The sequence below is a fragment of the Symphodus melops genome, assembly GCF_947650265.1.
Source record: "Symphodus melops genome assembly, chromosome: 5".
Taxonomy (NCBI): Eukaryota; Metazoa; Chordata; class Actinopteri; order Labriformes; family Labridae; genus Symphodus; species Symphodus melops.
Window position 1 is genome coordinate 13,442,738 of NC_136695.1, and position 26,959 is coordinate 13,469,696.

The 26,959-nt window shown below is 42.7% G+C and overlaps 1 protein-coding gene and 1 long non-coding RNA gene across 11 annotated transcripts; one reads left to right on the top strand and one right to left on the bottom strand.

Moving 5' to 3' along the window:
• Positions 1–5,464: 5,464 nt before the first annotated feature.
• On the bottom strand, positions 5,465–26,219 carry LOC306823747 (microtubule cross-linking factor 3-like). Of its 8 annotated transcripts, XM_079343556.1 has the most exons (12): positions 25,990–26,219; positions 24,221–25,012; positions 23,783–24,007; positions 23,539–23,697; positions 22,758–22,829; positions 22,109–22,428; positions 21,766–21,925; positions 20,947–21,016; positions 20,222–20,768; positions 19,992–20,121; positions 19,545–19,868; positions 16,678–16,768 (listed from the first exon to the last, which is right to left on the bottom strand). In XM_079343556.1, the coding sequence occupies exons 2-11, from the start codon at positions 24,947–24,949 to the stop codon at positions 19,758–19,760; spliced, it is 2,523 nt and encodes an 840-aa protein (XP_079199682.1). In that variant the 5' UTR covers positions 24,950–25,012; positions 25,990–26,219; the 3' UTR covers positions 16,678–16,768; positions 19,545–19,757. The 8 variants fall into 8 exon arrangements, with proteins under 8 accessions (XP_079199678.1, XP_079199681.1, XP_079199677.1 ...); XM_079343552.1 differs by lacking the exons at positions 19,545–19,868; positions 19,992–20,121; positions 20,222–20,768; ... (6 more) ...; positions 24,221–25,012; positions 25,990–26,219 and adding exons at positions 5,465–6,400; positions 7,271–8,073; positions 8,191–9,098; ... (2 more) ...; positions 11,891–12,196; positions 17,001–18,100 and having other exon boundaries at positions 16,601–16,768; XM_079343553.1 differs by lacking the exons at positions 19,545–19,868; positions 19,992–20,121; positions 20,222–20,768; ... (6 more) ...; positions 24,221–25,012; positions 25,990–26,219 and adding exons at positions 6,261–6,400; positions 6,483–6,518; positions 7,271–9,098; ... (2 more) ...; positions 11,891–12,196; positions 17,001–18,100 and having other exon boundaries at positions 16,601–16,768.
• LOC306823749 lies at positions 18,116–20,336 on the top strand. 3 transcript variants are annotated; one of them, XR_013779045.1, is made up of 4 exons: positions 18,116–18,209; positions 18,735–18,811; positions 19,994–20,134; positions 20,248–20,336. It is a non-coding gene; the product is annotated as an uncharacterized lncRNA (long non-coding RNA). The 3 variants fall into 3 exon arrangements; XR_013779046.1 differs by having other exon boundaries at positions 18,158–18,241; XR_013779047.1 differs by lacking the exon at positions 18,116–18,209 and adding an exon at positions 18,294–18,394.
• Positions 26,220–26,959: the final 740 nt, after the last annotated feature.

Genomic DNA, 26,959 nt, shown 5'->3' on the forward strand with positions numbered 1-26,959 from the left:
CAGTTGTGCGGTGTTACACGGAAATCTGTTCCCCTTGAAACACGAATTCCTCGGAACTTTTCGTGGAGCACAGTTTAGTATTTGCGCGACGTTTCCACAGGGGGGCGGAATAACACCAGTTATTAAAATCGGAATCGTCATTAATTAACTACATCGTAAACTCTTGCAAAAAAAAAAAAAAAAAAGGTGCAATGCATTGTTTATTTGGAAATTGTGATAATGAGATGCATTTATTCAACATGCTATGAATAATTGTTTCACATGAACTGTAATAACATTTATCAAAAGCAAAACGTCACGGAGGTCTGCTTTTCATCTATTTCAGCTCTGTAAACAGCGTACAGAGTAACTGGCTCTACAAGCATGTCCTTATTCAGTAGTATTGACAGCAAGCTTTAAATAACATGTAAGTTATGGTACAGCGTTGTCACAGGCAGCTGACACATGGCTTACACCTTGGTTTTATTAGCACGACAGTGAGACAGCAAAAAAAGTGTCTGTTTGATCAAAACCTTAACTTTGACCTTTTACTGACCTTTTCAAGGTGACTAATTTTAATCTTAATGTTGATACTGCTGTGGTCACTTCCATGTTCAACACTGTGTGACCAAAATGTAGGCATGCATATGTTCAAATGTATTTTATAAAAGAATTAGGAATCAATTTAATAGACAACGGATGGCACGGTCCAATTTATGGTTAATTTTTACCTCCTTGAAATGTGTATTATCATGCTGTCTGCTTCCTTTCTGATGGGCACTAAGAAGTGTATATTGCTCTTGGATCAAAGTCAAAAACATGTGGGCACATTATTAACATAATTGAACATCTGTTGTATATCTGAGTGTAATCAAGTGTAAATAATGTGGTTTATAAAGATTTGTACAATTGACATTAGACAATTAATATTTAAAAAGTGTTTTTACAAAAAAATGGATTGCAATAATAGTCCAACATTTGGAGGGGGAAGGAAGGGACATGTGCCAGAACAGAGGCAAAGTGAGAACTTCCTGTCCTGTGGTCTGATTTATGTCTAATGGGGGCATATATCCTTCACTTTGACTCCACACATCCTCTAGTGAACACATTTTTGAAAACAAACTTTTATGTTTCACCTGGACTATTCACTCCTCGGACAAACTAAACAAAGTCAAAGAAACATGCATAGATTAAACTGAGTTCACAGGTTTAAAAAAAAAATAAAAATAACCAGCAATAATTTAGTTCTGCTAAAAGTTTTCATATTGTAATTCACATTTACTAGTTTTCACATACCCTTTCAAGTTCAACTTTTGATATAAATGTCTATTTAAGACAAAGTATGACATCATTACATTTGCTTGTATAGTAAATGTTAGCTGTAATTTACTGAAGACATTTTTTTTCGTCTAAAATGTTGATTTTGTGGATCAAAAGTTCTGACGTCGACGCAAATATGAAAGGTCATCTACAAAGATACAGCTCAGTGCATCCAGGACTGCTATAGATTCTTCCAGGTTTAAAGGCCCACACCTCTCCGGTCTATTTAAAAGAGGGGAAGGAATTCAGAAAGGTCGGTGGACTCTTCCCAGGCACACATTCCAGACACGCTGGCTCTTCTCTTGCTGTGTACAGTACGTTTAGCTGGGTCAGCCAGCCTGAAACCTGTCTCTGAATATCACTCTGTGGAGTGCAGCACCTGGGTGACGTGCAGGCTTAAAGACATTTGCACATGGTCATCCACCTTCTTTTTTTTTGTTGGTAATGACTAAGCAGGAGAATGACCGGCAGCTTATCCAAAGGGTTTATACTCCATTATAAACGTTGATTCCTTCACAATTAATAACTGTCCAATCCCATTCATTGTCTGCAAGTCCACCCTGCTATAATAATATAATATTATATGCTATACTATGCTATATGCTATAATTTGTTCGGATATCAGTGATGCAGCTGCGGACTCTGGATCATAATGGAAGTCTGTCTGAAATGACAAGTCTTAGAGTAAGACAAAGAGAGACACAGTTTCATATTTCACACTTTTGTCTATATGCATGCACAAATGTTGTATGTGTGCGCTTGTGTCTTTCAGTTTGTAATGCATGTGGCCTCTAAAGTGATGCATCAGTGCACTGATCGATCTCCAGCTGTCTGAGACTTCACAGGAAGTCAGGGAATGTGCTGCAGTCAGCATGGCTCTATACCAACTCAACAAGATAAGAAAACACACACACACACACACACACACCCACACACACACACACACACACACACACACACACACACACACACACACACACACACACACACACACACACACACACACATAAAACCCACACATAGATCAGATAAGTGCCAGTTAGGGTCTATTTCAGGACAGGAAGAATGGCAGGTTGGCAGGTGCCAGAGGCTCTCAAGGGCCTGGAGGTTTCCTGTGAGGAGTGTGTGGAGGTCAGTGGAGCTGGATGGCAGACAGCAAAGAGACACTGGAGGACCAGCAAGCAATCAAACAGAAGCAGCAACTGAATTGTATAGGCGGCATTTTTTTTTCTTTTAATACTATCAAGATATGAAAGCACCTGTTTGCATTGTGTATTTGCAATCACACCAAAACGTTTAACAAATGTATACATAATAACACATTATGCATATCACCTCTTAAACTCACTCTGTCTTTGGTAATAGTGCTTTCATTGCTTTTGCTCCCACATCTTTGTCTTTGTTAATAGACACCCTAGGGACCTATATCAGTGTTACAAAACCATGGTAATGTGCATTTTGCATAATATGTGACCTTTAAAGCTGCTGTCTTGGCCAAGACACCTTTGTAAAAGTGTTTCTTTCTAGATGGGAACGTTCCTGATAAAACAAACATTTTAAAAACTGACAATGACCCTTACATCTATTCAATGTCTAGATATTCTGCAAAGAAAACTTAAAGAGAAACAAACAGGGTTGTGACCACACAGAAAGCCAAAATGAATCATATTTTTCGATCAGATAACTTGTAACTGAAGTAGTAAAGTTAAGTATGTGGGACCTTTTAAGAACAGACTTTACATTTAAAGACTTAAAAGGCAACACAGAGGTCGCATAAGACAATAAACAAGACAAATACTTAAAAGCAGTCATAGACAGATTTTAAAAAGGCAAGTCTAAATAAACAAAAAAAGACAGTTTCAAAGTTTAGGAGCAACAGCTTCGAAAGGACAGTCTTAAAACTAGCATGAACAACTATACTGACTATGAGTTATTATAAAAAAGAATACAAAGTGGAAATTGTATCCCAGTCATCCCATTGGACAGAGGGAAATGCATCAGATCACACAGTATAGTCTTTGTAGGAATTGAATTCTACTGATGTACTAGAGGAAATATTGTGTACAGCATTCTGATAGCTTCTTTGTCTTTGGCTGAAGTTGTGTCTCCATTTCATGCAAAACATTTTCAAAGGTCAGACTTGACTCAGGAATATATATTTTTTGCATTGTGACTTTTGTTGGTTACTAGTCAGCAAAACCTGAGTGCACGTCTTCGCTTTTTACAAACATGGCAGAAACCTGGATTTTGGGTGATTTCTCTTGAAGCATGAAACCAACCAAATTTTTACCACGGCCTTAATTAACCAATCATTCAGCACTGTCAAACATTGAATCTGTTCTCCTCTCTGGTACCATCACATTGACATTTCTAACTCTCCTGGATAACAGTCCCCTCCAATCCTTCTCATCAGTGTCTAGCTTCTGCTCCTCAGTCTTTCCCTCATCACCTCATGCATCTTTGCTTCACAGCCACCACTTTGGGGGTATCTTATCCTGCTGTTTGCCACACTACCAATTTTGAATACACAAAGACATCAAGATGGGGTCTGTATCTTGCCTATCAAGGTTGTTTTGTCTTCTGATGTTCTTCTGTTCTCCTGATGTTGACAAAGATCAAATCCAGACATCATATTTATCATAATGCTGCATGCATAAAACAATGTTACATGATTAAACACTTAAAAAGATGTGTTAATAAGGCACCCTGTGCTATTTAAAGAAGCTTCTTCTTTAAGAAACTGTCTTTTTTCTGTTTTCATAATGAAATACAAATTGTTCTATAGATTCTTTAAGTTGTATATTTGCACTGGACCCAAAACATATTGTTCTAATAAAATGGTTGGAGCATCTGGAAACCTCTAAACTTGAACAAAGGCCAGTCCTGGGAGTCCAAGCAGTCTCAACAGTGAAACAGACTGAGACGGCCAGAGTAGTGCTGGTCTGAAATCAGGAAGGGATGACAATATTTATATCAGTGCTGGGCTAGGATTTCTGGCACCATAATATTGTTGCATCTGCTATTTCAGTCACCCCATGGTGCCAGGTTTCAGGGTGGCGGGTGCACGGACACGGATATGTACGCGTGTGTGTGAATGTTTACGCAAGTGAATGAGCATACCGAAAGTGTGTATGTGTGTAGAAAGATGTTAAACCTATCCTCCACCAGGTTGTGCTGAAAATACTATAAAAATACAGGTTAACAAGATGCTGCTGATTACATGACATCTTTGAAATGTAAATGTCTTAATATTACCGTAATAAAGAAAAAAAAAAGTGTGTTTATACTGGATCAGAGAGAAACAGAGTGACACACCCACATCATTTGAGTAATAGTGTTTTCTTCTCTGCTGTCATGGAGCTCTGCAATCATCCATAAGAAGATCATAAGAGATCATCGTGTCACCACAGATGAGTCAATAACATTGAAGGAACCGTGGTGCTTCATCTTATGCAGTCACTGATCAATTATCTGAACTCACTTAAGTATTGTTCCTTCCCACTGTAAGGATCGCAGAAAGCTGCACGTGCAGAGGCAAGGTCAATTCAACGCTTTGAAGCATTGAAAATAAATAACACTAAGCAGAATAAACAAGACAGAGGGTTTTGTCAAAACGCCAACTCAACAGTACATCAGGTTTTGCTGGGGCTTTTAGTCACACTTCATAATTTACTGAAAGATGTGTACCTATTTTTAATATACCAGTAGGTCAGATGAACATGAACAATAAGAGAGTGCTAAAATGAAAAAAGAAAATACAAATATTATGTTTATTACACAAAGAACAGCAAAGGCATTTGTCTTCTTAATGATATTATTGAACACTTTGAGCCAAAACACTGAACTACTCAGCTGAGTGATGTTCTGATATGTGACCATACAGAACTATGTTCTGTATTAGTAAAGGTAGAAAAAGTTTTTTTTTTCTCATTTCTGTCATATAAGCAACATTAGTTATAGTCTGCACAAAGCAAAGTCTCATGAAAGATGCTTAACACACATTTTGATCGAAAAACATCAGCAAAGGACGAACAGCAAAGATGTTGCCATTACTAATCAATGCATTTCATTTTCAAATCAGGAAAATGCATATAAAGAAACCAGCCTTTGGTACAAAGTTATAAAAAAAGGAACTCACATTCATTGTTTAGTTAATGCAATCATGAACGATGTAAATCAAAATGTATTAGTCACAGTTAAGGTACAGTCCAGGCATGTACTGACGGTAATATTCAAGAAGGCAGAAAACCAACACTGCTTTGTCCAGCACACTGAGAGTCACTTCCTCTCAGGGTCCAACATGATGCTGCATATTGTGGATGGTACATCATATTTTGTGAAGAAAAAAAAACACACACACAAAACATGTTGAACATACAATACAAAATACAGTACATATTAAATACATCATCTGGTTTTTTTTTTAGATGTGAGCTAATCTAGAAAACAGAGGGAGTACGGTCGAGGAGAATCAGCTTGTTGGTGGATCTGCAAGGCTACACCAGAGCTAGAACACAGACCTGAGCAAAAGGGTTTCCATTTAGATGGATGCCATGAATGGATGAAGCATTGGATGTGATTGTTCTTGGAAAAGAGGCTGCATGAAGCCTGGCAGGTTAATCAGATCACACTGCTGAAAGAAAGAGAAGCTGCTTCAAGTCCTTTCCTTGCCTTCCATGGTCAGTTTGGGTACACCGAATGCCACATACATTCTGTAGACGAGGGCTTACTCAAAACTAAAGCTTTTCTGAGTTTGTAAGAGGATCAGAGGAGCAGCCTGGGCTTGATATGTACATCAATTATGAGAAGAAATTGTTCCGAGGTTATCACTAAAGGCTTCTGTCGGTACAGTCCCACGGTCAGATGGAGGTCAGATAATGACAGTCTCTATGTGAAAGGAGTTTGAGTAGGTAAAGGAGGAAGTGTGTTTGTGGAGAGGGAAGGATGGAGGCACAACAGGGGTGGTAGAGGGAGAAGAGGAGTCCGAGGAGGTGGGCGAGCAATTGGCCCATCGGGAGGGGAGACGTCTGTTGGATGGACGGGCCGGCCTTGAGAAGTTCTTCTGCACGGAGTTGGAGGATACTGCGGGGCCTTCGTGCTCCTGTGGAGAAACAAATGGATTAACGTTTAGGATAATCACACCGTTCTATCAACGATCAAAGTCACACAATCAGATACTTTACATTTTGTCACGTGTTCCATCTGTAGTCTTCTTGACCCTAGGGGAGACAACAGGAGCGCTAATAAATTCAGGATGCTCATGTGGGAAGGTCACACAAGTAGATCCCATTCCATTTGATCAAGGGGAAAAAAGCATCTGGACTGAAATACTTGAAATATTCTGCAGTTGTGTTAGCCCTTGGCTAAAACTTTCAGTCAGTTCTCTCTGGTCGAGCACAAACTGAAGTGGTGCTTTGATTGTTCTCTTTTTTTCTAAGGTCAAATGAAATTGGTTTGATAATTGCTTCCACAATTTCTTTAACATGTGCATGACTTTAAAGTGGCTCCAGATTTCTCATTTCTATGGTCTGCCAAGGGCAACAAGTCAGCTGGATCCTTGAAGATACTTCTGTAATTGCAATAAAAAAAGACACACACACTCCATGAAAGGACACAGATGAAAGATATTCTGATGAGAGTGATAGACCTACTGCCAAGTTTAAACTGTATATGCTACACCACTACTTCCCTTTCTTTGGAGCCTTTAAGCAGTGGAATGGCCCAGATGCCCAGATTATAATGGAGGCTCTGGCCCGCTACTGTCTCTTAGCACATCCCAGAAATAAACAACATTCCCAGCAGAGCTGTCCTCAGTCAAGGACAATCGCTCAGTGTTTCAAAATGGAATCAACAGCAGTCCCTGAAATACAGTTAACGGCTTCATTGTATTCATAACAACATGATGAACGCGTTCCAAAAGAGACGGCTTTTAACCGTTATCATGTGGTAAGAGACGTGAAACTCGACCCACCTGGGCAGTCAGATGTATCTCTTTCACACCCATGGTAATGTGGCTGCTGAGCTGTGCATGTGTGGTGTGTGAAGTATGTGTGTGCCTCAGGGTGGGCGGGAAGGGCAGAGGGTCCATGTCCAGCATGTCCTGTTCTGTGACTTTCTCCTCCTGCCTGACACTGACGTTAGGACTTGGAGACTTCAGGTCCTGCTGGCTCTGGCTCTGGTTTTGTTTTTCCTTGGCTGCGCTCTCGTAGTTCCTCAGAATCCTTTCCACTGCTCCGTAGTTGGACCTGGATCCCTCTGGTCGTGGGTACGCAGCCAGAGTGAGGGGCTTCCAGGGATGGTCATTCATCAATCGAGCCCCAGGTCTGGAGGAGTCAGACTGGTAAACAGGAGCAGACACATGCTTTGGCTGTGCCTGGTGCCCTGGCTCTATCGTCTGTCTTTGTTTGTTCTCAGCAGACTGCTGGAGCGAGACTCTGGCTGGACGAGGCTTTGCTCCACATGGATTCTCTTTCTTAGAGCTGGAGTCGTCCACATCCTGACCTGGCTGGGCGTTTGCAGGCTCTGAAAAGAGAGCCTCTGTGGCTACTCTCTGTTGTGGTTTCCTGGAAGGGCTGCTTGCTGTTCGAACTTTGTGCTTGACTTCAGAATGGAGAGGAGGGCTCTCAGGGGTAATTGTGACTGCTTCCCTGAATCCCATCTGTAGCTGTTGAGATGAAAAGTCGATGGGGATTTCTGGCTTTACTTTGACCTCCTGACCCTCAAGACTACACCTCTTTTGTCTGAGTTGAACTTCTGGAGTCTGGATCTTGGATTCTGAGATGGAAAGCGACAATTTGGATTCAGGATGCACACTGGTGACGGTTGTGGCTACATCATTACACTGTGGCTGACATGTTGTATCCCTGGGAGGTGAAACCTGACATGACCCACTTGTTGCTGAAAACACTGGTATGCGTCCCGCAGAGCAGACATCTGTCACTGTAATGCTGTCTTGTTCCTCTGCAGCACGACCCATCTCTGCCTGAAACAAAGTTCTGTTAAACTCAGCAGTTTTTTGTTCCAGCATTATGTTTCTTTTGGAGCCATGCTGGTTGAGGCAGGCGGGGGATATTTCAAGAGAGGATAAGAGCAGATCTACAGGTAAATCTTGAACAATCAGGGGAGTTTGTAGCTCTTTTAAGTTCCCGACACCAGGGCTGTGATCTGAGCGTTTTCCTGCAGTCAATATGCTGACTTCAGAGAAACTTTTCTGCACAGTCCCATATACAGGCAATTTGCTACCGGTGAACTTGCTTGCATCGCAGGACCAGCGGCTGTGGCAGCAGCCCAAGTTACAGTTAGGATTAACAGGTACAGAGCAGGATGCCACCATGCCATCAATTAAAACCTTTCCTTCATTTTCCTGCAGCATTGCCTCAAACTTCCTCACAATAGACGGGCTACTACACTTTTTGTCCACTAAAACACAGGGGCTATGGCAGCGTTTCACTGTTGTCACTGGGGATTCTGGGATGTGTAGTTCTGTGTCAAAGTGGATGGGGGTACTCAGATTCCTGGAGGAGACACGGGGAGGGATGGGAGGAGCTACATTATCGATATCAGAGAGTTCTCCGGGGCTCGTCTGTGTTTCTCTGTCTGGATCAGGTGGAGTCTCTCTCCAGGATTTGCTCGGCCCTCCATTGGCCTGGCAGGTGATCCAATTTTCCCTCTCCAACGCTCGAAGGTCGTCATAAATCTGGCTGAGGTCACAGGGAGCTTCGTCTACTTGCAGACTGGTATTATCACATTCAAACTGCTTCTCTCTCTCCTCAGGTAGGCACAGGGACCCAGATCGATTCCTGAAATATTTCAACAATAAAACACTTTAACTCGATTGACTTTAACCATTCAATGTGTAATTAATATCTCCTGTAAAAATAATTCCATGTTTGATTCTATTTTTTATTTATTTTTTTTCACATGAAAAACATTTCCGCATGGCTTAGAGAAATCAGATGGAGTGATTATCACTGTTGCATTTCGGCGCTAGGAGGTGAACATAGCTCAGGGATTTATGTACCTCTTATCGCCGCTCTTCTTTCTGATCTCATCCTGGTAGCTACAAAGCTCCTCGCTCACACGGGCTATCTCCTTCAGAGCCTGAGACGCACAAAACGAGGAACAAGAGACAAAATAAGACGTGCCGAACACTGTGTATAGCTCAAGTTCTTTCAAAATAAAACTGAGACAAATAAAGAGGATTATTTACTCGAAGAAACAGTAGAGTGAAAAATACAGGAAGAGAGACAAAAATATAACAGGAGCACTGACGATCGATGAAGGTTTGCGTCAGCGTTGAAGAAAGCAACAATCAGTCAACCAACAATATGTCTGGGCTGTATTTAATTAAAGAGTTTTATCAACTAAATAATACTCACAGCATTGAGCGCTGTGGTGTTCTTCTTCTTGTCGCTGCCATAACCCAGCTCTGTGCACAGGGGACGCTCTTCATGACTTGCTTGAATTTTGTCTTCAGCCTCTCTAGACACGTTTTTCTGAAGCACTCCACATCCAGGTGACTCATTAAAAATAGCTTCCAGCTCAGTTGTATCCCCAGCGTCCTTGCTTTCACTGACAGAGTCCTTTTGCCAAGTGCCTCTGCGTCTCAACTCATCAGGCAGCTCAGGATGTGACTTGCCGCTCGGAGTGAAGTGAGAGCCTGTGTGAAATTCACAGAGGCGGTCTGCCTGGAAGCCACCGATGTTTCCGTCGTTACCTGAACCAGTTAAAGATGAGTGTCCCATTCTTTCTGACTGACTGCTGCTGCTCAGCAGCTCCGAGCGCGAGTTGTCACTGAGCAGACTGGAGCGTGTGCTGGTTGAGCGTATGCTGAGTCGGCATACGGCATCGTCAGGATCCTGCCTCCCACTGGTTAGTCCAGTCCCTTCTCGCTTTGCCCTCACTTCACAGTACAGCTAGAAAAAGGGGAAAAAAAACACTTCATGTGCAATCATTCACCAACATTTTGCTGCTTTTAGTCTTTCAAATGTTGTCCTCAAAATACAAACATTAGATCTGCAAGAATAGAAAGTGCTATTCCACAACAGGTAGGAGAGAAGCATTGCTTTATTTTACATTTGATGAAAATCCTTTTACATCCCAACTGAAATCAATGAATAAAAAGCCACGCCTGAAATTTCTTAGATAGTTTGATGTCTTACTGTATATATCTGCCATGTGCAGATACTTATTAAACCTTTAATTTTCAATTACAGCCATCGAAATGCTACACTTGAGTCACCGTCCTGGATGTGCCTGCAGTCTACACTTTTATGACTCTATGACTGAATTCTCCAAATGAGATGGTAAATAACCAGCAACCTGTCTGGGTTAATTATATGATTGCAATGACAATACCACGCTGTATTTACACTCTCACACAGCATGATGAGATGTCAGTCACGACAGCGTACCAATCTTTAACCAATTTTAAAACCACAGAGGATCGAAAACACTGGAATAATTCTTTCAAATAGAATGAGTGGACCTCTGGCCTGTGAACACGCGTTCCTAAAATAGCAATCATTACTGGCCGCCTGCTCTCCCCACCCATCACGCTCTGTCTTAATGGGAGCGCTGACTTTCAGCCTGCTTTATTCCTCCACTGTTATTTTTTCTCTTTTTATTTTTTCTGGTCTCAGGGGGGCGAATCATAGCCATGTGTTCTTGTCTTAGCAGATTGTTCCACAGCCTTCACACTCTGTCAGACTACTTTTCTATGTTTTCATTCAAAACCCGTTTGCTATGCTCATGTGTAACCACAGCATTCTTTTCTGTCTCCTGGTCCCCATGGTCTACACCTTTGCTCTGAATTACTCCCTTCTCTGTCTTATGGTGATACTTTCCTATCCACGATCTCTTGGAACTCAAATATTCAAAGCCATCTGGCTGAAAAAGGTCAAACTTTGAACTGATTGATTTTTTTGGGTTCAAAACAAAATAAAAGGTGGAAATCCTGTAAGGAACTGCTTTTGTCAATTGTGTTGCCTCCTCTGAATAAAGTAAAACAGTGTGCTGTCTGTTGACTGTCAGTAAAAGGCGAGTTCTGCAGCATGCTGTAAATCTTTTCATCCGACACCTATCCCGGCAGCGGTTTCTTTTATTTAAAACAACAATAAAGGAAAAATCAGTCTTCATGCTGATGCTGAGTTTTGCTTTTGAAGCTCATGAAGAGGAATCATTCATAATGTCAGTCTTTTTTCTTTACCTTGAAACAATTCTTGAGAGGAGCTTTACATGTTAAAGTTAATAAAAAAAATACATATTAAAATGTGGTGAAATTAGTTTTTTCTTTAAATCTTTAAATATCTCTCATGGCCTCAGAACCACTTCTTCCTCTCCTCATCCTCTGCAGCTGCATCGATCGAGGTATTGTTTTGACAGAGCTGATGGTGAACAGGATGTGTAGGAGGGAAGTATTACTCACTGTATATTACTCAGAGCTTAATAAGAAATATATCATTCACAATAAGAGTTTTTCTTTGTGTAGCTACTTCTTTAGTTTATATAAATGTAGTCTTAAAAAACAAGTTACGAAACCTTTTAAATGCAGACATATGCTCATTAAGATACACACATTTAGAACGTTTACCTCCTCGATTTTCCTCTGCATATCCTTCAGCTGGCTCTCCCACTCCCTCCTCTCCACGTTGAACCTCTCCAGCAGCTCCGCTTTCTCTCTGGACCAGTCCCTTTCATTGTGCTCCAGACGACAGCGCAGGTCCATGGCAGTCGAGTGCGTGTCCGCCAGGAGCCGCCTCTGCTCCTCCCTATCCCGGAGGAGCGTTGAGGTCTCACTGTGCTGTCCTCGAGCACTCGGAGACGCCACAGAGCCGGGAGCTGCTGCTGCTGGCCGGACCACTCCAGTGACCAAACCTGCACCCTCTCTAGCCTCCAACTGAAGAGAGAGAGAGAGACAGGCAGGGAGAGGAGAGAGCATTAAAGGAGGAGAGAAAAGGGGGAGATGGTATGGGAAGGAGTGGGAGAGACAGTGAAGTAAGCAGTCAGCAGTGATAGACTGGATAAATCGCAGTTGGAGAGCCAGATGACATGACAAGCAAATTTGGAGTGGGAGAAATTCTTGAACGTGGAATCGAGAGAATGAAGGAGTGGCAGGAAGAAAAGGTGGAGGAAGTGGGAGAATAAGGCACCGCGGGGACGAGTGTGAGTGGGTTCATATGGACGGAGGGAGAAAACATAGAAGGTTGAAAGATGAAAATATCCTGTAAGATAATTTATGGGATTCATGGGATCAGGGTTCACGACTCGTTCCTATTGTTCCTCAGTAACACAGGATACAGAGGAGGAAACGGCAGATTCACACACAGACGAATGGGTCTGCAGAGAACGCAATGCAGCTGTAGTCCAGTGACACACTGGTGTTAAGAGTTTTTTTTACGGAAACATACACACAAAGGGTATCTCTCAACACAAATAACTTCAGCTTCTTTTCAACACCGACTGTGGAAAGAGCCAACTTCATCAGCTTTTATTGGACATTTTGGACAGTTCTAATGAGAATTACTGAGTGCCCCAACTCAATGCCCTTTTCACATGAAAAAAACAAAAAACAAAACAACCCTGGGAAATACCCATGGAATTTTGTTGTGATGGGGCCAAGAACTTCTATTCAAAACATTTTGCACTTAAATTGACAATAATTCAATAACGTTTCAAAAGTATTGCCCCACTTCTAAAAAGGCGGGTCCGAGGTCACTGCCACGGTCTGATTCGTGCTTCACAGACAAGATAACGTCGTCACAAAGTCCATCTGAAATACCCTTCATGTTATTCTATGGTTAAGAGGCTTTCTTTTTTTAGAGAAATAAAGAGTTTGGGTTTATTTTTGGAACATAGGTCTGTACATTCTGCGGTGAATATGTGTGTATTCCTTTCCTTCTTTTGCTATTAAACACAAAAAAAAACAAAAAAAAAAAAACGTTTTGGCTTTGGAACTGGAGAGAGCCCAAGTGAATGTGTGTTCATGAAGAGCATATATATTTGTACTTCAGAGAGAGTGAGTGTGTGTTTCTGTCGGGTGTTTGTGTGTGTGTGTGTTAGTAGGAGGGACAGAATGCATACGAGCATGCCTGAGTGTGTTATTTCAGTGTTCAGTCACAGGCAGCAACCAAAGCCTTCTTACGAGCCCCGGTCATGGGTCTATTTCTGCTTGTGGCCTGGGGTCATGAAGTGATGGTTTGGAAGGAGGAAAAAAAAAGAAAAAGAAGTTGACTCTTTTTGTCTGCCTGCGGCTCTTCTCTGAGTTCTCCACAATTACAGACAGACGATGATGGGTGCTGTCCACATGTCTATTTAAACATCCACATGTAAACAAGCAGCAAGAGTGCATGAAAAAGAGTCAAAATAAAGGACTGAAATCTTGTTTCTGTGAGACAGTAGATGCTTCTTCCATGAGGAAATTCTGGAGGAAACAGGAACATTGGTCCACACTGTTGTTTAAGCGAGCAAAAAGAGATGAAACATTTGTGTAATGCCTGTATACAACAATCTCCAGCTCAGTCTCAAGTGGTGATATTCTGCCATCCTTGACACCCAGCCTGTCACTGCGTGAAGGTAACGGTGTTACCACAGTGACCCACTATAAATAGTGGACACAGAGCCTTGTACAATGTCACATTCCTTGGGGAGGTGGGGATACGAGGTAAAGGGAGGAGGGGAGTCGGCTGCTCGGGCAGAATGAGATGTCTCCTAGCTGCCAGAAGCTTTCATAAATCAGTGGCATGTGGAGAAATATGCCTAGAAATATCCGGCCTTAGACCTCTTCCGGGGACCTCAGATGCCTGCTTGGTATTTGGTGGTAGGAGTGCCCGAAAAGGATGTGGAAACAACATACAGTAGTTACATTCACTGTGAAGAGAGTGTGTTATTAAAGACTTAGGAATAGAACAAGCAGGCAACTGTGGATAGGCTACAAGTGATATGATGTTAATTTATCTCACTGGTAATTATAACTCCTAATCTCTGGTATAGAAAGTGTAAGACAATATAATTATTGGTGGAGAAACTGTGGTTTGAAGTTACAAACAGTTACGCCCTGCCAAATATCTACTAAAGGGAAGATAACTGACTAAACATCAGGTATATATGTAAAGTGTAAAATATGTAGCAATCTAGTCCGTTTATATGAGCAGGCCATCTTGAACTTCAATGCTATTTCACTTTGTGCTTTACTTAAAATTACCTCAAAATTCTAATTCACTTGACCCAGGTCCTTGAATACCCTCCATTTATTCCACTCCCAGACTCCAGGTTTGTATAATACACTTGGCTGCTCCGATAATCCTCTACAGTATTCGTTCTGGCCTTCACATTGTGCTGCACACTTTCAGTCTTTCTACAAAGTGCAGTGGTGAACACAAACAGAGTGTGTGTGCCAGAAAACTACAAGAAGTAGTTCAGCTGAGCCCCCCCATTGACTACAACAGATTTACATGCTAACATCAAATAGCTGGTAGACACACACACAACACACACACACTTACTCTGCAATTATTGTTCATATTCACACACTTCATCTGTGTTCAGTGTCAGCCTTCAGACTGCCCTCATTACTTTCTACCTCTTTTACACCCTCTGCCCTGTCTGAGCTAAACCTGGCGTCTCCTCTGCATCGGTACATTGTAACCTACAGGTGGAGAATGACAGATCAGCTCCTCACCCACCTGTTAAGCATCCAACCCAAATCCTGTTGGAGATCATTAACTGAGCCGCAAAACATTCTCGAAAATTTGAGGTAACTTATGTTGCTTAACCCCGAGACTAGCACAATGTGGCAGGATGTGGCATCAGGACAAAACAACTCTGAGAGCGTAGCTAACCCCGCCTAGCGTGGCTTAAATCCAACTCACATTCCCTTTGGTCTGTGTGGTTAATTTAGAAATGTCTGACTGTGAGTGTGTGTGTATGTTCTGTTTAAAGTGACGTATATTTCTAGTGTTCCACATGACTTTGAGAATGTTATAAACAAAGACGAAAATGTGGAGACACCCCTGTCCAAAATCAATCGTAGACGTCCGATTCAGATGAGTGGCAACCTTCTCAGAACTGCTAACTCAACAGACGCTAACACAACAGCCTCACAGGAGCATCTTGGGATAAACAACAGTGTGTGTATGTGTGTGTGTGTGTGTGTGGCATCATGCTATAATCTCCAGCAGTAGTATAAGCCTCTTCAACTGCCACACTCGGCTTCACAAACACAGAACAGGACAGTAGATGTCTGTTTTTATCAGGCTCAGTCATCCTCACTATGAGAAGGCACAGAGCCAGCAGGAGCTAGAGAAGAGCTGAACATGAACACGTTTGCCATCTCCTCACACTCTGTGTGTGTGTGTGTGTGTGTCATGTGACAAAAGCGTGTTACTATGTTGCATTCCCATGTCATGGTGTCATCAGTGGTCTTTTCCAGCAGCCCTGCAGTGTCATTGCACCACCTTGTTAATTTCCCAGCACCACATCATGGAATTCCTCCGCATCTTTGCTCCACTTAATATACCATTTGTATTTTTTTTTCTTGTAGCTCCAGAGCGCAAACAAAAGAGAGCTGTGTGATGGTTTAATGCGTGACTAATCAGTTTTAAGTCTGTGATAGGAATCATATGAGACTCAACTGGCTGAGGTGGTGGCGTCACAACTTCATAAAAAAAAAAAGAAAAAGAAAAAAAAAAGAAAGTCAAAGAAAGTCTGAGAAATGAAGCTCTGAGTTAAAGACATAGTACTAAAAGCAAGTCTGCTTCTGTTTTGTTTCACCAAATACATCCATGTTCTGATCTGAGCGGTAAAAAATGACAAATTACTTTGAAGAACATCCATGAAAAATCTTTCGAGTGATCCGCGCGATGCCCGACACAGCATGACCATGATATGGAAAGCTTACTCTAACTCTTCAGTATTTCTGCCAATTTCGATAAACTGAACCATCCAAGTAAAAAGTATTAGGTTAATATTTCATGTACTAAGAGTTTGCTGTTTAAGAAAAGTTGGGTGTCTGTGTCTGGCTGAGCGGGGATAACTACAGTCGTCTCCTCGGTGCAAATCTTTTGTCTAAGCTGAGGCTTAGCCGGGGTGGATGCCAGGGTGACTTATCACTCTGCCCTGTGGGTGGTGAAAGTGACAAGCCTAATTTACACCGAACTTGAGGCCAGACAAGCAAAGACATGAGAAATGGAACATGAGATAGAAAGCACAGCAGAAAACCTTGAAGTGTTTCTCTGTAAGATAAACCCTGTAAGATACACGTATACACATCTAATCATCACCGACATCATTGTTCCTCTGTTACCTGTGCAATCCTGCATTTGAGCTCGGCCTTCTCCAGCTCCCAGGCACATCTATCTCTGGTGTACTGCAGCTGCAGATCGCTTCTCTTCTCCTCCTCTCTCTTCACCTCCACCTGCACGTCATCCAAAACCGTCTTCAGGTCCAGCAGAATCCTCCGGTTCTCTCCTCCCTGCATATAGGAACACACCCCTATGTTAGAGAGTCACTTGACAACAAACTAATAAACTGCTTTATAGAATTATCACTTTTTCGTTTTGAGCCCTAAGTTGACGCCACAAAATTCAACCAAATGACTGACAATAACACCTGTGCAGCAAAAGTGCATGTTTCGGGGAAATTAGACACACCACAGACTGTCGGCACACACAAACATAATTAACCTTATAACACTATGTATTTACAATTACTTGTATGTCAGCTACTTCTCTCAACAATGACTCCTTCTCGCGCATCCATTCCTCCTTGTCTTGCACGTGCCGCTTTTTCAAGTCCTCCAGTTTCTTTTTAAGCCGCGTGTGTTGTGTTTGTGGCTGTTGTTGCGGGGGTTCAGGACCAGGCCACATTTGTCCTGTTAGGTCCTCGAGCTGTGACACCGCTCGTCCTTCTCCTCCAACGCCCGGTGAAGCAGCGGCGAACTGGGGCTCGAAGATCTGACTGAAGACGGTGGGCGGGGAGGAGATTCTCCTCAGGGGGTTTTTGCTCCTTCCTCTATCTGCCCTATCCATCCTGGTGCACGGCACGAACTCCCATCCCTGAGACGGGACGTAGCCCCCACCACCACCACCACCACCACCACCACCACTGCCCCCGCCATTCAGCCCCGAGCCGTTCATAAACGTACTCCACATTCCTCCAACGCATTCAAATAAAACGAAAAAAAAAATGCAAGTAGCTAGTTACCAAACTAATTTAAAAGTGTCAATTTATGCTCTCTACGCGAAAAAAAAAAACTTAGATACAGTTCAGCACTCTTTTCCATACAACTGTTTCGGGTTAGGACTCTTGAGTGCGTCAATTATCCGAACCCGGCCAGATCCACCGATGGCCACAAAGCAGCCACCGCTTCGAAGGGGTCGGGACTGGACGCTTCTGTCCCCTCCATATCCTCACAGAGACCGGGTCAAGCCGTCATTCACAGTCCTGACAGCACCCCTTTGTGCTCCAAAAAACGTCTTCACTGCACTGCGTTTCCTCTACATGTGTGTGGCCTTTCATAGTCTGTACTTCTCCTTCTCTCTCTTGCACTGACTCGGTGTCGGAGACAATCCAAAAACAGACACCCAGTAACCGCTCCGTCGCGAATGGGACACTCGACCAAAAATATCCAGGAGCTCATTGATGTAAGAGCAGGGGAGTATTTTTACCCCCAGTAACCAAGAGTTTGTTTTCCTGAGGTCGGATAGCAGAAAGGCGTCCGGGCCGGAGTGGGCAAAACATCTGTTAATCAACACCGGTCGCAGGATTCAAGCCATATAGCCTACCTACCAACCTTCCGTGGTATCCATGGCAACGTACTTTTACACCGTAGACTCCGTAGCTAGCGTCAGTGATTTGAGAATCAAAGCTTCCTCAAACTTCAGCGTTTGTCGGTCACACTTTCAAAATACGCAGTAGGTGTATTGTTATATCTATTAAAATGCCAGTAAATTTAGCCGACGTACCTTCCCTCTACATGACGCCATCGTTTCTGAGCTGTTTTATATGCTATTTTAGCGTGGCCGAGGGATGACTATCACGAGGGGGGGACCGAGAGGTGGGATTTTAATCATCTTGATTAAAGAAGACAGCATCAATTGCAAGTCACAATGTGTTTGTGTTGCTGTTGTCTCTGTGTAGGCTAACATTAGGCAGTGTCAAAGCGCGAGCTAGCTCTGTGAAGTAATACTGAGCGCGTGCCATTAATAGAGTAGACCCTTACCTCTTCTCCTACAATGTCCTAGTCTTCGGTGTTGCATTAGCCTATCCTTGAAAAGCAGCCATGAGAGCTACAGTTTACCTCGAGAAGCAGCTTCAGGGAAGTCTGGACAAGAATGTGGCAGTCTAACTAATACAGAGAATCGAAGAGTGGCTATGGCCGAAATAATGCATTTATCCTCTCTCTCTCTCTCTCTCTCTCTCTCTCTCTCTCTCCACAGCTGGCCCTAATATGTGACGTAAAACATCCCATGGGATAAAAGAAGTGGATCGGTTGCCTGCCCTTCTTGGTGGTCAGGTCTGCTAGTTTTAAACAGATCCCCCATCAGCACATTTTTGACAGTTTTTTACAGAACCACCCAAGGGCACTTTTACAAAGCTCTAATGTCGCATAAGCACAATCAGAATATGGATGAAATAGCAACGCTACTATCATATTACTCTTGCACATTTGGCTGCTTTGTAGTAGATGATGTTGACAGAAACTATGACTCAGGCTGCAGAGTTGCCCAAGAAGAGCTTGGCTGAAACTAGTATTTTTTTCTTTTTTTGATGGCAGATGATAGTGAGTAATTTTTAGCAAATGTTATTGTAAATTTGCTTTTTGGATGTGCATGGGCTTTATCTCTGTGGTGCCCTATTGTCCTAACATTGACTATAATGTAAGCCGACTACTCATAGATCTTAAAAACTCCTCAAACGTATTATGTGAATTTGTGTAAAGACCATTTTACTGATCTATTGGCTTTCCACACCCATTAAAACGAGATTAAGTGAACAAAATATTGTACACATGCTACAAACCAGACAGTTAGCTGTTTAGACTATTACAGTTGTAACAACAGAGATCTCCAAACATCTTCTATCTAATTAAAGCTCTTGCACACCCATACAGGAGAAGATTGTAGTTGTTGTTTTTTTCTCATAAGACCACTGTTCAGCTATAAGTCATTGTGCTGCATTGCAAATGTGCCCAATAAAAATACAGCAAACTAATCATCAAAGTCAAGAAAATGCAATGACATACTCACCTAAGACTCTACCATCGCTGCAAGATGTGTGGCCTCCAGTAAATGTTGAATGCATCTGAGTAGATGTGTGGTTGGATCATACATGGAAAATGATAATGGCCTGTACCTTCAGTGACCTTTCGTGACATGTTCAACATAAAATAATTGAAATGAATAAACAGGAAATGAAAATAAAAAATGAAAATGTACATAATGTGGTGCTGAGTGAGTGCTTTACAGAACAAAGAACAAGGTGAAAAGGAATACCAGTTTAAAAATGGTGGCATAAGAAAGTGAAGAAAAAAGAACAAGAATGAGGATCAGCAAAATAATGGGCTGGAACATCTTGATGGATAAATGATGAAATGGGGAAAATGTAGGGCAGATTAAAGGCAAGAAGAAAAGTGGATGTTAGATAACAAGAAAAATATTAAAGTCATTCATATTCATTGGTTTGTATTTGCTTACAGACAGTGGCTCCTCTGCCTGTTTATCCTCCTGACGGGGGACGTCCAGTCGGTCTATGAAGCTCTGCAGCTCCTTCCTGAAGGCCTTCATCTGAGCGTTGATACGATACAACAGCTCATGCTCTCTGATCCTGGGAGAATGAGGTAGTTTGGACTTTAAATATCAGACATTTTGAAATGAGTTAATTTGAGCAATATTAAGATTCCTAATCCCTTTCATTCGTTTATTACCTGCCACCTTCCTCATCTTCATCCAGCCTTGCAAACAGCTCCCCGTTGGTGACGTATACACGGGCTTCGGCGATGATAGTGCTGGTGTCAGCGATTAGCCTATCGATGGTCCGACCCAGCCTTTCCGCCTCGATGCGGATGTCTATCATCTGTTGCCGGTCCTTCAGGCTTCTGGATAAAAAACGACTGTCCACAGGTGAGTAAAGGGAACGCGTTGGGGTGAGGCAGCGAATGTTCCTCACTTCGTCTGAGTCACTCTCTCCTCCAATAGGGCCCTCGCGTTTGCGATGGGGCGGAAGGAGGCGAGGTGAGGAGGCTGAGGCTGAAGGAGTGTCATCGTCTCGTCCTCCGTCACTGTCTGCATCACTATCCCTGGGGCTGCCGCGAATGCCCAGGTGGGATGCAAGGTCGTAGCGCTGCATGTTGGAGAGCAGCACTCGGTTCTCGTACTGGAGCTGCATTACTTTTCCACTCAGTTCATTGATCTGGAGACGTGCCACTTTCAGCTCCTCTTGTAGGGCCTCCACTTTAGCGGGATCACCTCCTCCTGGGGTTGAAACAAGGCAACAGTGAAAAGTGGAACACCTCAGCAAATGACACTTTAATGTGCAATAATTGGACCCTTTATGAAACCCATTTGTCAACATATATTTCTGCTCTAAAGTGCAGTTGTTTTTCCTCTTCCAACAACAACTACATTAAAGTCACTAAACAAATCCACAAACCTCCTCCATGTCTGGATCCAGGTTCATGGGACCCAGCCTTGTACTTCAGTTTATTAAGTTCACTTGTCACCTAAAGATGAAACTGAGTATTATTCTTTGTGCATGTATTTCATCAGGTGTGAATAGTTTTCAAAGGCATTAAAGTCATTGATGGTTCTAAAAATAGCACCAGACACACAAGGACAGAGCACACACAAAAGTAAATCATACACATTGAATTTAAGCAGAATTGTGTTACCTAGTTGCCTAGGAACCAGGCAAACAGGTAAACTAATGTTTTACTGTAGGCTACCTGCTCACCTGCTCCTGGTCAAGACATTCACGGTAGTTTAGCCATTATAAAGTGGATTTAATCAGATTTAATCCACATCAACCCACTGACTGACAGAGAAGCCTGGTAAAAACATGTTTGTAAATGCATAGGATGTGTGTGTGTGTGTGTGTGTGTGTGTGTGTGTGTGTGTGTGTGTGTGTGTGTGAACTATCTAACTATCGACAACATGACCATAGTTTACGCACACATGCAGGCTACCGCCAATATTTTGGACATTTTCTTTCATTTGTGCATGTGTGAAAATAGCTAAATATGCAAATGTTTCTGGTGCTGTTGTGAAATCTACTTTGAAAAAACTTACTGCATACTGTATAATTTAAGGTATGTTGTGAATATGATGGAAGCAAAAGTCCAAATAGATAGTTAACAAATGAAATGACAGTACCAGATATAATTGATTTATATTCAATATTTGTCATAGCTAGATTATGTACTGTATCTACCTTCTCCTGTCTTTCAATAACAAGGCAGTCTTGGGTGCATACCTTTTTGTTCTCATCTTCCACATCTGCTAAATTCCTGCGTAGAAGTTCGGCCTCGTCCTCCACCAGCTGAAGCTGCTGTCTCAGCTCTGACAGAGCCTCGCCCTGCTCTCTGCACTGCTGACCTCCACTGCCAGAGCTATCCACACCTGAGGCAGCCATGCTGGGAGGGGGGAGGGGGTATTGTATGTTTTAGGTTACAGCCCAATGTTATTCCATCTCCAATGAACTATACCTTCAATTTGATGCACATCATAAAAAGAATTGGACTTTCTTATTCTTAAAATCTTTCATAACATTTCACCCATCATTATCTACTGCTTAACTATCAGGAATCTGAAAGTACCTGTCCTCCCTCATGTCATCCAGTTCAGCCTTCAGTCCCCTGTTCTCCACCTCCAGCTCCACTATCTTTCTGCCCAAGATGTTGGCCTCCTCCTCCACCAGGCGTAGGCGGAGTTTCAGCTCTGACTCCCGGGTTGTTGGAGGCCCCCCAGCCTCACCTTTAGGCAGCGGGCTGTCCACATCGCCATAAAAGGATCGATACTTCTGCAACTCCTGCTCCAGACGGTCCTTCTCCTTGTCTATCTTTGCCATTTTTTTTCTCATCAAGATGGCTTCCTCCTTGATGAAGGCCAGCTGGCATTTCAAATCCTCATTTTCTTCCTGTGGCGAGAAACAAAAGTTTGTATATTTGCAGATTACTTTCAGTCGTCTGATTTGTAAATGTATTTACACAAAGTCCACATGGAAAATACTAAAGCAATATAGTTCCCCCATAAATTCAGTTTTGTAGCATGCTTAAATATTAAGACTTCCAGAGAGACATTTAATGCCTCAGTGCAAATTGTAAAGTTATTTTTTTCCTTTATGTTTCTGAAGCACACTACAAAATGAGTTGCTGAAACCTAGTTGGTAATTGAACCATAAACAACAACATTACTAAACATCTTAATTTGAGTTTATAAATGCATAATCTAATAATGCTGACTCACCTCGACTTGGGTCTGTGGAGCCTTCCTCTCTGCTTTCGGCCCATCCTTGCTTCCTTTTCTCTTCAGTGAGAGCTGCAGGGAAACCGTGGTTACATCATCATTCTCGTCATCATCAGCATCATCATCATCAGCATCAGCAGCAGCAGCAGCAGCAGCAGCAGCAGCAGCAGCAGCAGCAGCACTCTTTTTTCCTTACTTAAGTCACCAACCAATGATATCATCCATATTTATAAAACCCAGAATATTCTGGAAAAAGCATGACACATTATGTCCCCTTCAAGAACACATCAGGTCAAATATCTAACTTCAAATCCAAAAGTGCCCTTAGTATGATTTAAAAGACTTGAAGAAAAAAGCATATTTAACAAGTTGACATTTGTGACTCATCATATCCTGACTGTTAGCATGGTATCTCCCACATCTTCGAAAGGGGTATAACACATGGGCAGTTTATTTACAATTTAGCCTGATGAGATGTTCAAAAGCAACTTCCAAAGAAAGACAATCCTACCAGGTATTATAGATTATATGTAGTCCATCTTTATAATGCCAACTTTTTAGTACACAACTTTTTGCATGATGCTATTATTTTTTGGCTCCAAAGATTGAAAGATATGTGCAATTAATGCTGCAAAAACTATTTCCATATTGTTCTGTTCACCCTTGACCAGTCAGTAATCTACTCAAACCTGAATTTTAATTTTAGTTCCCGCCATAATTTAAAGAAGAATTATTAGAATTTTCAAAGCATAAATGGGATTAGACACCAGCTGTCCCGCACCTCTTTGGCTTTCTCCAGTCCATTCTGCAGGGCCTGCTTGGTGACCTCCACCTCAATAAGCTGCTGCCTCAGCTTCTCATTCTCATCCTCTGTCTTCATCCTCTTCTCCTCCACACTCTCCAGCTCATGGTGCAAACGCACAGACACATCCTTTGCAACCTATAACCACGACATGAGGTGAGGGGGAAGTTGTTAAACTGACAAAATATATGCTAGAATTATTCTTATACTGTCATTGACTCACCTTCAGATCTTGCTCCAAACTTCTGAGCAGCTCCCCATCCACCTGGCCACTGTCTGCAAACCGGAGTCTCTTCCTCTCAGCTTTTTTCAGCCTATACTGAAGGATCCGACAATTCTTGTTGGCTCTCTCCAGCTCTCTGCGCATGTCCTGAAGCTGGCAGGCGTCCTCCTCATAAAAGGTATCCCTCATCTCGTCCATTTCTGCACGCATCTCTTCGATCTCAATCTAACAGGCAGTGGACAAAAAGAAAATGATTCATTTTCAACAAACCCAAACGGGGTCCTCGAAGGAAAACCGATCGGAGCCTTTTTAAACATCATTTTCAAACAAAGCGTGCCGTTAACATGCAGCCTATATTGGCAAACAACAGGTGCTCCCATTGCGCAAGTCACACATTCTGCAAACAAACATGTGAATTGAAATGCATAAAACATATACCTTTAGATCCTCGTTTTCATCCTCCAGCTTCTCTATCTCCTCTTGCCATCTCTGGTCTGGCTGTGGAGCTGGTTTTGGACACTCGGGCTCGGGGGAAAGCTCCGGCTCTGAGGCCGGTGGTGATGCTGATTTCGTCTGCATCTTTGTCCCTTTCTTTCCTAAGCTCTTATTCAAGTGAAATTGTATCAGCTCGGACTGCAAGCACCCCTCTTTCCAGAAACCGGGTCCACAGCCCACCGTGCCTTTGGAGCTCTTCTTGCTACCGCTCGTCGCCGCGCCGGCCTCCCCACCTTTCGGAGTTTTGCTCCTCAGTTTGGGGGATTTGGATGCGCAGGGCTGGTCGGAGACGACGCGGTTCGGATCTCCTCTCGAGGGTGAGGAAGCATCAAGGCGGGAGGGGTCCTCTGGTGTCTGACCGCCTCTTTCTAAAGACCTGCTGAGCGTCGGGCTTTCAGCACCAGCAGCCTGGACAGCAGCCGCGCCTTTGACGGAAGAAGCGCCGCCGGCCTGCCGCTCCTTGCCTGCAGAGACGGGCGACTGACCTCGGCTGCTTCTCCCTCCTCCTCCCCCTCCTCCTGCTTGCTTTGAGGTGATGGGCTTTGACGAGCTGCTTCCCTTCTGTGCAGTTTTAGATCCACCGTCTTTGAGCCCGGCCGGAGACGAGGACCGCTGTTGCTTCCGGCTGCTATTGTCTGGCTGCCGCGACGAGTCGGCAGAGGAAGGGTTCATGATGGTGTCAAAGGCTCAAATCTTCCTCTAAAACATCCATTCTCTTTATCAGTATCTCTGTGGCTGTGGGAAAAGAAGTCAAATCGCTGAATAAGAGGCTTGAAAATATATAAAGGATGTTGCCAAAACATTTGCGGAAAAGCTTTCCTCTTCATTTCCATCAGTTAGAGTCAAAGTTTGTTTCTGTATCTCAAAATCTAATTGAAATCCTCTGGCTTTAACACGGGTTTTACAGGACCTTCCATTATTTTTTAATGATTTTATAAAAGGGAGGCCAATGTTTGATGTCACATCAGACATGCTCGTACAATTAAACGATCATTTGCGTCATGTGAGAAGCCAAAAGGGAAACGGACAAGACAGAGAGGACCAATCAGAAAGCAATGTCAGAAGCTGTAAACCTGGAGCAGCAGACAGTCAATTACATCGGTTCCAGTTCAGTGGATCGGAATCAGGTTCTGAGAGGCCCCTGATCTGATCTTCACAGACCAGTAAAAAAAAAAACAAAGGAGGATCTAGTTTCTTAATTTTAGATGAGCAACATACAGATGAAAAAGGAGAGAGCCATTTCCTGTCAGCTATCTCCTTCCATCTCCTATCCACATAAGCGATGACTCACTTAAATGAAAGAAGGACGATTATCCATAAAGTGTCAGAAAGCAACAGACACAACATTTCTTTTCAATAATCCAGTTGATCAAGTCTATATATTGTTTCGTCTGGTTATACACGCCAAAATCTATTGGCTATATTGTCTCACTCACTCTTTGTCCATGCTAAAGAAATGTAAAGTAAAAAAAAGAAGAAAAAGAATAGTCCAATCATGGAAAAAGCTGCAATCAGAAAAAAACGTGTTCTACACGTCAGCAACAGTAAATTAACCCACAATGGAGGCCTGATAGCACAGAATGTGGAGCACAGACAGACATTTGCCCTTCATTCTGGTAACTGTTTAATATTGATCTCAAAGACAACTCTTTGCTAAAAAATAAATAAATGGTGAGCACGTGGGAAAAAGAAGATTCAATTGAATTTCTTACCTTTTCTGTGAGCCTTTGTCGGATGCTGGAGGGTTATGGTGATGGGGAGGCGGAAGGGATGCTGACTCGAGCGCCTCCCGACCACCAGCCAACCTGTTTCAATATTCATGACATTACATCATCGCTGGGAGGGCCCGCGTGCACGGAGATGAAGCTGTGCGCAGCAGGCTGCTCTCATTGGAAGAGGAGCCATACTCTCTCTCTCTCTCTCTCTCTCTCTCTCTCTCTCTCTCTCTCTCCTCCCCCGCCCCACCCACCCCTCTCTCTCTTTCTATTGGAAATGATATTCATTCACCTTTGTATTCTGTCGTTCCCAGTATGTGGCTCTGATTATAACTCTTTAGATGATACATGTTGGGTTTTTTTATGGTAGCCCACAACAATGCTGTTTGTTCACATTGGGTATAATATGACTTTAGAGACCCTATGGAAAAATGTTACATGGCGGTGAGTGAAACCAGAAAAACTTAAGAACATGTATCACACATACGGGATACGGGAATTCTCGCTCTTAATGTTTCGACCAGAACTGATTAGCTTTACAGTCTTCTTATTCATGACCATATCCTGACTTACAGTGTGTAAAATTGTTGATATGTCATACAAGGGCGTTGCACCAAACAAGTATCAAACATTATCAACAGGCCCCTCTCCTCTTCACAGCTTTATTTAAGGGTCCAGATTTATTGAAGTATTTCAAGGTCCTTTTGCGCAGGGAACAGTTTCCCTTTTTACCCCAAGTCTGAAGCCCCTTAAACTGTCTTTGTTGCTTTTCATTTATATTTTATTTCATACTATTTGTTTTTCTATAAAAACACTGACTCACCAAACGTAATGATGCAAATACTGAATACTCTGAAGGCATATGTTTGTTGTTATAATAACCTTATCGGTCCAGGGTTATTTTACTGTTTTAAAACTTTGTGGGCTCAGTAGGAATGGAACCTCTGCTTATATGACATTTAACCCT

Coding starts and splice junctions, on each gene's coding strand:
- LOC306823747 (XM_079343549.1), bottom strand. CDS start 17,447: ATGTGGAGTACGTTTATGAACGGCTCGGGGCTGAATGGCGGGGGCAGT. Junction 9,099..9,319: donor AAGAAGAGCGGCGATAAGAG/GTACATAAATCC, acceptor GAAATATTTCAG/GAATCGATCTGGGTCCCTGT. Junction 6,401..7,270: donor AGATACATCTGACTGCCCAG/GTGGGTCGAGTT, acceptor GTTTCTCCACAG/GAGCACGAAGGCCCCGCAGT.